Below are 10,327 nucleotides of genomic sequence, written 5' to 3' on the forward strand. Positions count from 1 at the left end.
GTTTCTAATTCCATTCTCCAATGAAGAGAACTAGGGCTCCTGGAAGAAATGGATGTTTCTAGGGCCTTGGACAGGGAACATACAAGATGAACGTGGACAGTCTGGTAAGGCCAGAAAGTTAGGTCTGAAAATCGTATTTTAAGTTCTATAATATCATCAAAGTAGATTATAATCTCTGAAAGATGAGGATAGGTCCAAGAGACGCAGGAGGAAACTGAAAGTGCTCCCAAAGGCCCAAACTGGAACAATTTGAGCAATGAAATAAATAATGTAATACTAGGTTATAACCCAAACATAAAACAAATATGCATTGGTTCACACTGATATAAACAAATGACTGACTGAGTAAATAAACACGGGAGAAGAGATAAATCACCTATACAGAAGAATTGCAAATAATTGACATAGAGACTCCATCTTCACGGAAGTGGAAATAGCTCCCTACTCTTTAAATGTGGGCTAAAGGTAGGGACTTCCTTGCAAAGAATACAGTGTAAAAGGGAGGGGGGAAAAAAAGAGTACCTTGGGGGCTTCCCTGGTGGCGCAGTGGTTGCGAGTCCGCCTGCCGATGCAGGGGACACGGGTTCGTGCCCCGGTCTGGGAGGATCCCACATGCCGCGGAGCGGCTGGGCCCGTGAGCCATGGCCGCTGAGCCTGCGCGTCCGGAGCCTGTGCTCTGCAACGGGAGAGGCCACAACAGTGAGAGGCCCACGTACCGCAAAAAAAAAAAAAAAAAAAAAAAAAAGAGTACCTTGGGACTTCCCTGGTAGTCCAGTGGTAAAAAAATCCACCTTACAATGAAGGGAGCGCGAGTTCAATACCTGGTCAGGGAACTAAGATCCCACACGCCGGGGGCCAGCCAAGCCTGCGTGCCACAACTACTGAGCTCGCGCACCTCAACTAGAGCCCACGTGCTGCAAACTACAGAGTCCACGCCCTCTGGAACCCGTGCACCACAGCTACAGAGCCCGTTCTCCCTGGGGCCTGTGTGCCACAACTAGAGAGAAGCCCGCGCACCACAAGGAAGATCTCGCGTGCCACAACTAAGACCCCACACAGCCAAAAATAAATAAAATAACTAAATAAATAATACTTTAAAAAAACTTCTTAGCTATTTAAAAAAAGAAAGTACCTTTACAGAGGAAAAACTTGACAGGCACTGCCTCATCTGGGAGATCAAGGTCAGCATCGACAGTGGTCAGTCATGTCAGTAGTACGTACCCTTGATACGATGTGATGAGAAGGGCCCTTTACCTCTGTAGTCTTCCTCCTCAAAACGAATCACCCCAGTCTAACCACGTGGAAAACATCAGACAGTAGAGGGACAGTCTGTCTATAAAATACCTGATCACCACACCTTGAAACTGACAAGGTCATCAAAAACAAGGAAGTTTGAGGAACTGTCTCAGCCAAGAGGTGCCTAAGGAGACATGAAAACCAAATAGCATGTGGTATCCTAAATGGGTTCCTGAAACAGGAAGAGGACATTAGGCAAAACCTCAGGAAATCCAGATAACGTGTGGACCTGAGTTAATAATAATGTGTCAACATTGGTTTATTAGTTGTGATGAAGGTACCACACTGGCTTAAGAAGTTAATAATAGGGCATCTTTCAGAATTCCCCAGTGGTCCAGTAGTTAGGACTCTGCACTTTCACTCCCGAGGGCCTGGGTTCGATCCTGGTTGGGGAACTAAAATTCCACAAGCCTCGGGGCACGGCCCAAAAATAATAATAATAATAATAACGGGGAATCTGAGTGTGTGAGATGCAGGAGCTCTGTACTATTTTTGCCACTTCTCTGTAAACCTAAAACTATTCTAAAATAAAAAAATTTATTTTAAAGAAAGCTACTAACATAGATGAAATCACCTGGTCGTGGAAGATGGAGGGAGAAGAGGAAAACCCTCCCATCTGATCCTGAAGGATGTAATATTTAGAGGTCAGGTACAGGAGGAAACCTGGTGAAGGAGATTGGGAAGTTGCTGCCAGGGAAGGGGAAGGGAAACTGGGATCCGATGTCACTGAGGTTAAGATAAAGCATTTCAGCAGGAAGGGAGGGGTCAGCTTTGTCTGTCGTTGCCCCAAGGTCAAGTGCAATGAGAGGTGGAGAGTAGCAGTGCACCTGGCAGCACGGAAACACTGCTGGCCTTGGCGAGAGCAGCCTTGATGGGGTGATGGGGACAGAGCCAGATCAGAGAGCGTTAAAGAGGAAGTCGTATCTCTAGCGTATGAACGTTAACAGAGACATGTCTGACTTGTGGAACTAAGATAAATTTCAAAGGAACAGAAGGTGTCTGCCTTTAGTTTGGTTCGACGATGCTTATTTTTTTTTCTTCCTTTAGCAAAGATTTATTAGAGGGAATTTGGGGGTAGTCGGAAGGGTATAAAGAAGCAGAAATAAAATCATCCAGAATCCTTTTATCCGAAGGCAGTGTTAATATTTTAGTGTTTTCAAGTGTCTCCTCTCCCTATCCCCCCGACCTCTTGCAGTTTTCCTTTAGGTAGTTGGTTTTCTATGGATTATACACTTTGGTATCTTGATGCATTTTGCTCAGTGGTTTTTGGTCATGAATTGCTTTTCATGAGTCATTTTTAAAATTTGTTGTCTTGAGCTTGTGGACAATGAAATAAGTCTTAAAATTTTTACTCTAGTTAATGCATTTGTATAGCACAGCAAGCTATTCCAGGAGTAGCTTTATAAAGCCACAGTATTCTGTTTAGGAGATATTTTCTACCTAGGTTTTTTGGGATTCTTATTGTTTATTGTATTCCTGGGCAAGAGGGTCAGATGCATGATGATTAAGGGAAAACAAAAACTACTAAGACATGGTCTCTGGCCTCTAAGAGCTTATAGGGCCTAGGGAAGTAGGGGGCAAAACACAAGAAATAAGATAATACAAGGCCAAGTATAATGAGTTTTATATTTTTTTTGTTTGCTTGTTTTTTAATAAGCAATGCCTTTTTTATAGGTTTTTTAAAAAATTTATTTAATTTATTTTTGGCTGTGTTGGGTCTTCATTGCTGCACGTGGGCTTTGTCTAGTTGCGGCAGGTGGGTGCTACTCTTCATTGCGGTGCGCGGGCTTCTCATTGCGGTGGCTTCTCTTGTTGGCGGAGCACGGGCTGTAGAGCGCAGGCTCAGTAGTTGTGGCACACGGGCTCAGTAGTTGTGGCTCATGAGTTCTAGAATGCAGACTCGGTAGTTGTGGCACATGGGCTTAGTTGCTCCGTGGCATGCGGGATCTTCCTAGACCAGGGCTTGAACCCACGTTCCCTGCATTGGCAGGTGGATTCTTAACCACTGCGCCACCAGGGAAGCCCGCATTTTATGTATTTTATATCCCCTCAAAAGTTAAGTTGTGGTACACCCACTCAATGACATACTACCCAGAACTAAAAAGGAATTAACTTGATACACACAATAACTTGTATGGATCACAGGGGCATTGTGATAAATGAAAAACTAATCTCAAAGGGTTATATACTATATGATTTCATATCTATAACATTCTCAAAGTGACAAAATTACAGTGGTGGAGCACAGATCAGTCGTTGCCAGGGGTTAGGATTAGAGGGAAGGGGTGACTATAAAGGGACAACACAAGGAAGCTTGTTTGTGGTTTTGTAACAGTTCTTTATCCAGATTGTGGTGATAATTACTTGGATCTATACAGGTGATAAAAATTACACCTGTACCCACACACACACGAAGAACGCATTAAAAACTGATGAAATCCAAGTAAAGTCTGTACCTTAGTCACTTGTATAGGACCAGTGTCAATTTTCTGGTTTTGACAGTGTGCTCTGGTTATGTAAGATATCACTGGGGGGAGCTGGATGAAGGGTAGACAGGGACCCTGTAGTATTTTTGCAACTTCTTACGAATCACAAACTATTTCAAAATAAAAAGTTAGGATAAAATTAAAAGGTATAATAATAAAAAAAAAAAAGCACTAAATAGAGTTTCAAAGAAGAGAGAGCTACCAGCTTAGAGAGCTTTTGAGAAGAGCCCTGCAGGAGAGGTTAATGAGCTGAAACATGCTGAGCCCTTCCTTTGTGCCAGGCACTCATTTCATCCTCACAACAGCCTTATGCAGTCACTGTGATAATCTCATTTCACAGTCGAGGGATCTCAAGTCCAGTGTCGCTCAGCACCAAGTGGCAGAACTAGAGCCCCAGATAATATGGCAGTCGGCTCTGGAGTCTGGGCTCTTTGCCCCTCCAAAGGCTGAGTGAGGTCCTGATTGACAAGGGGAGAAGGAGAAACCAAGTCCTGCAGTAAAGAGAAGACATCCCAGGCAAAGGCCATGGTGGGAACTGAGACGTGGAGGTCAGAATCAAGAGTGATCAGGTCACTGTGGTTCTTATCACCGGCTGCCCTGGGGCCCTGCTCCCCATAGATTCGGATTCACTTGATTTGGGGTCGGACGAGGGCTTTGATTCTCGGTATTGAGAACCACTGACCTAGAACATCAGGAGATAGTTTGGAGCCAAATGCAGGCCTTTTTAATAGCCAGAGAAGGGACTTTTTTTTTTAATTTGGGCAGGCAATAGGCGGTCTTTGAAGATTCGTGATTAGCAGTTTAACATATTCATCATTATTAACCTCGTCATACTGGGCAATGGGCTTGATCTTATTCATTTATTTTGTATTATGAATCGAACCCCCTGAGCTTCTCTATCTTGGGATAAGGACCTACATTCAAAGCTTTTCTCTTAAATTTCATCACTTTCATAAGAAATGGAATTAGGGTTGTATTTCCCAAAGTTGTTTAAAGAAAACCCCTTCTTCCCTCCCCAAGCTGAACGAAGTTCTTGCGATACAAATACAAGTCCCAGTAAATGACCACTGAGCTCCCAAAGACTTGTGCTTTACCCCAGACCTCCATTTTGTACGTGTGAACCAAATCCACAATTGGAAATGGAAATACGTCAAATAGAAAGCAGCACACTAGTTCATAGTCACAGCAAGAAATAAAATCCTTTACAATAGGTGTGGAGGGCACAGACAAATTCTGGGACAGGACAACTACAGATAGGCGTGGTGGCTGCATGTCTCAACCGTGGAAGTCAAAAGACACTATAGAAGAGCGTCTCTAAGGACTTCCCTGGTGGTCCAGTCGTTAAGACTGCTCGAGCACTGCAGGGGTACGGGTTCGATCCCTGGTCAGGGAACTAAGATCTGGGCATTAAACTTTGGAGCTGATTCTGGGGTCCTAGATGAAGACTATGCAGAAGGTTATAGTGGGCTGGGGGTGTTTCTTCCTTAAATATCAGTTTCTTTGGGGGGAACATTGGCATATGTAGGGCTTTTTGTTTTCTTCATTGACTATCCTGAAGTTGCCAAGTTCTCAGTGGTGAATTTTTTGTTTGCTTTGTGGCTGCTATACACACCCATTGGTTTTGTCTCGTCATTATTGGTATATCTTTTGACACTTACCCTTTCCTTGCATCTGATTTTTACCCCTTTGCTCTATTTTTTCCACTTTACTCTTGTTTCTTCTCATGTCTTCTACTTTTGTACATCTCAGTTGGACTCCTGTCAAGGCTGGACTTTGGTTTTTTTCAGTTGTCATAAGAACACTTTCCATGAGCTCTACCCTCTTAACACATTATTAACTGTACAGTACAGTATTGTTTAAAAAGCACAGTGGGGCTTCCCTGGTGGCGCAGCGGTTAAGACTCCACCTGCCAATGCAGGGGGCATGGGTTCGAGCCCTGTTCCGGGAAGATCCCACATGCCGCGGAGCAACTAAGCCCGTGCACCTCAATTACTGAGCCTGCCCTCTAGAGCCCACATGCCACAGCTAGTGAAGCCCGCACACCTAAAGCCCGTGTTCAGTGACAAGAGAAGCCACCGCAATGAGAAGGCCATGCACCACAATGAAGAGCCCGCTTGCCGCAACTAGAAAAAGCCCACAAGCCCAACGCAAACAAAAATAAAATAAATTAAAAAAAAAACAAACCACAGTGTTGTGCAGTAGATCTCTAGAACGTATTCTTTTTCTAAAATTGAAACTTTGTGCCCATCAAACAACAGTCCCCCATTTCCTCTACCCCCAGCCCCTGGCAGCCACTGTTGTGCTCTCTGCTTCTGTGAGTTTGACCTAGATCCCTCATGTATGTAGTATCATGCAGTATCTGTCCTTCTGTTATGGGCTTATATTAGCATAATGTCCTGCAGGTTCATCCATGTTCTTTTTTAAAGTAATTTTCTTCTTTTTAAGGGCTAAATAATATTCCATTGTATGTAATACCATGTTTTCTTTATCCACTCATCTGTTGATGAACTTTTAGGTTGTTTCCACATCTTGGCTACTGTGAATAGTGTTGTAATGAACACATGAGTACATATTTCTTTTCAAGATCCTGTTTTAAATCCTTTTGGATAATAGCCAGAAGTGGGATTGCTGGATCATATGGTAGTTCTATTGTTAATTTTTTGAGGTAGCTCCATACTGCTTTCCATAGTGGCTCTACCAATTTACATTGCCATTAGCAGTTCCCTTTTCTCCACATCCTTGCCAACACTTTAAAAATGTTTTTTATTTTTATTTTTTATAATAGCCATCCCAACAGGTGTAACATGATATCCTATTATGGTTTTGGTTTGCTTTTCCCTGATGATTAGTGAAGCTGAGAATCTTTTCATGTACCTATTAGCCATTTGTATGTTGTCTTTGGAAAAATGTCTATTCAAGTCATTTGCCCATTTTTAAATCAGGTTATTTGTTTGCTTTTGAGTTGTAGGAGTTCCTTATATATTTTGGATACTAACCCCTTATCTGATCTATGGTTTGTAAATATTTTCTCCCATTCCATAGGTGACCTTTCTGTTGATGATTTCCTTTGCTGAACAGAAGCGTTTTAGAATGCTGTAGTCCCACGTGGTTATGTGTGCTTCACTGCCCGTGCTTTTGGTGTCCTATCTAAGAAATCATTCCTAAGACCAATGTCATAAAGCTTTCCCCCTGTGTTTCCTTCTAGGAGTTTTATGGTTTCAGGTCTTATGTTTAGGTCTTTAATTCCTTTTGAGTTGATTTTTGTGTATGGTGTAAGATAGGGCTCCACTTTCATTCTTTTTGCCCATGAATCTCCAGTTTTCCCAGCACCGTTTGTTGAAGAGACTACCCTTTCCGCGTTGCATATTCCTGGCACGTTCACTGAAGGTGATCTGACCATTTACGTGTGCACTTATTTCTGGGCTGTCTAGTCTGTACCAGGGCTTGACTTTTATATCCCTTGTTATCCATCCAGCAGGCCACTTGGTGAGCCCACCACTCCTCTCATCTGTTTGCATTTTTGTGGGTGACTAAGAGCTTCTGCATTTTAAAGCCTCCTAGATGCTTAAAGACACCAGATAGTTGAGTTTGTAATAATACTTACAAGTTGTCGTTATATTGCAGGTCTCTCGTATGCGAGTCACACAGTTGGTTTCACGCCACCGACTTCACTGACTAGAGCCGGAATGTCTTATTACAATTCCCCAGGTCTTCATGTGCAGCATATGGGAGCCTCCCACGGTATCACAGTGAGTATCCATGGGGCGGGCAGGGAGCAGCGCTTTCCTCCTGGTGGTGGTAGCGACTGGTCCTCCGTGGGAGCCAACGTTGATGTCCTCGGACATTTACCCTTCTTCTTCCTTCCTTCCTTCAGTTCACCTTAAACTTCTAGAGACCTCCCAACAGTTTGATGCTACATTCTGGTGTTGAAACTAAAATCCTTCCCAGGAGGCAAAACTTCACCTTCATTTTCTATGAAATATTGCCCTCTGTGAAACGTAATTTGACCTCCGGCCTATGCCTCGTTTGAACTCTAGCCAGCTCCTTGCCATAGCGAATTATCGTTGGTTGCTAACAATGTCTAAAATACTTATTGTCCGCACCTTCACAGTTCACTGACCCTCAGTATTCTTCCTGGAATTAGACTTGTTTCTAGTTTCATCCAGAATTTTCTTTCCTGGAATTAGAAGGAACCTTAAGTGTATCCGGTTCAGACGCTACTCAGGGGAGTGTTTTCATTAGAGCTGACTATTTAGTTGACTAATAGACCGGTTAGAAATGTCGCTAATAGGGGTTTGAGAATAGGGTAGAACTGAGGGTATTCCCAATGAGGGAATCTTGAAAAGAAGAACCCCGTTCTCTAAAAAAAGCATGTAAGATATTTCTGAATCTGTTTTGCTGGTTTGATGAGCTTTACATTAAAGCAGGAACGTTTTTGGTTGAGCTGTAGCTTTCATGACACTGACAACTTGTTTGAGGGATGGAAGGAGCTGGAGACATACAATGAACAGAAAAGATTTAAGGGGAGGACGTGACAGCTGTTTTTTTAATTTTAGGACCGTCTCATCGAAGGGCGAAAGTCCAGTCGTTCGGTCGATGCACGTTTCATAGTGATTTTGCATAGCTTTTTCATAGATGTCGGTGTAAACTCTACCTTGTTGACGTTTTCCTGACGGGTTCAGAAGCCAGTAGGGATGGACAAGGACCTCGCTGGTGTTTGGTCTCTGTGGGTCCGCTTTGGGGCATCCTGGGCTCCGAGTCACACTGGGTTAGGGATGAGCCGTCTGTGCCTGCTCTGACCTGCTGTTCCTGTCCTGTCTACAGAGGCCTTCACCACGGAGGAGCAACAGCCCTGACAAATTCAAACGGCCCACGCCGCCTCCGTCTCCCAACACACAGACCCCCGTCCAGCCTCCGCCACCTCCACCTCCGCCGCCCATGCAGCCCGCGGTCCCCTCGGCAGCCACCTTGCAGCCCGCCCCCTCGCAACATTCGGTGCACCCCTCCTCCCAGCCTTAATGCATGTGCGCAGTCCGAACCTCACACTGGGACTCGTTCGTGCAGTGGAGCCGTCGACTCAAGACGCCACAGGCTTCCTTCCCTGGCATATTCGGATCTGACTTATTTGCACTGAGGTTATCTAGGCTTCACTATTCATTGTGTTGTAAACGTGTGTCGGAAACGCAGCCAGTGTTGTGGGTCTACAACACTAAACAGACGACTTTCTCCATCGGTGTTTTACTTGAATCTTCATGTGCGTCCATTCCCTGGTTGGGACGTCGGCTATTCGACTATTTGGTAGTTCAGCAGCGGTGTGCGGTTTTGTTGCTTGGCCCCAGAGCTTCATTTTCCTGGCTTTTAGGTTTGTAAAATAAAAAGGGATATCTTTTTTATATTTTTTTTCCCATGAATTTGCAGAAAATAACTGAGCTGTTATTACCCACCTCTCCCCCAACCCCCATTAGAATAGTGTTTACCAAGCATACCAGTAATTCAGCACTACAATTCAGACCTTTGAAAATCTAGCTCTCACTATAGAATGGGAAGTTGGATGCATCAGTGCCCAAGACAATGTTTAATAGAGCTTTCTACGGATACACTTTGTATGGGTCATTTTCAGTATATCTCAACATCCATGTCTCTTGTAAAACAGATCTCCTGAAGTATTGGATCACATGGCTGTACCTTTTCCACATACATGGGATAGATAATTATCGTATATCCGGGTGTGAGTCTTTCTTTATCCTTGATGTTACCCTACCCAAACTGGCCCTCCCACGTGAGTCGATAACTGTTGTCCTACCCGCCAGTGGTTGCGATGGCTGATTAGAACGTGCTGTGTGATTTCTGCTGCAGAAGGCAATGTGATGGTGACAGAAACAGCTCATTTCCCTTTACGTTCTTTACTCGCGTTCCCCTAAAATAGAGTTCGAACAGATATTTTAAAGGTGCAGAGTACTATGAGAAAATACTATGTGAAATGAACATTATAGGAACATCTTGGCACAATGGCCAAAATACTTTATTGCTGGCAGGAAAGAGGCGTAGAGGAAAGTAGCACATTAGCATTGAGGACTGCTTAGTTCGCCCAGTAAAAGCAAGCGCAGTGTACAAAGAAGTATATCCTGAATGCGTCATTTCCATTCATTTAGCACAAATACATCGTCTGGTTTCACTCTAAAGTGGAACGCCGTGAGTCAGTCTTTTCTTAACACTTGCAACACCTTTATTTTGGCTTTTCAGCAGTTACTGATTTGTACTTTGGTCGTAAAGTGATTTTTACCACCTGTGTTTGCATATTTATATATGCTGTGGACAAAAATAACTTACTAGAGAATGTATATTTTATGACGAGAATGTGTATCTGTTGGATATAATCAGAGAACTGAACATTAATTTATCCGTAATTTTTAAGAGTCCATGTTTTGTGACAGCCATCTCTAATAGCTAGCTCTTTATTAAACACACTCCTAACCATAAGGAACCATGACATTGTAGATATTTAATATTGTACAGTAGAGAAACCTCCATTTTTGCCTTTGAAT

At 43.5% G+C, this 10,327-nt stretch overlaps 1 protein-coding gene across 1 annotated transcript in view; it reads left to right on the plus strand.

Annotated features, from left to right (window-relative positions):
- The window catches only part of CCDC6 (coiled-coil domain containing 6), a 109,776-nt gene extending 99,817 nt beyond the window's left edge, over positions 1-9,959 (plus strand). Inside the window, exons 8-9 of the mRNA XM_065894503.1 lie at positions 7,407-7,531; positions 8,607-9,959. Coding sequence (XP_065750575.1) covers positions 7,407-7,531; positions 8,607-8,801 — 320 coding nt within the window. The 3' untranslated portion in view covers positions 8,802-9,959. The remainder of the gene's footprint in view (positions 1-7,406; positions 7,532-8,606) is intronic.
- Positions 9,960-10,327: the final 368 nt, after the last annotated feature.

This window comes from Phocoena phocoena, chromosome 16, assembly GCF_963924675.1.
Source record: "Phocoena phocoena chromosome 16, mPhoPho1.1, whole genome shotgun sequence".
Classification (NCBI taxonomy): Eukaryota; Metazoa; Chordata; class Mammalia; order Artiodactyla; family Phocoenidae; genus Phocoena; species Phocoena phocoena.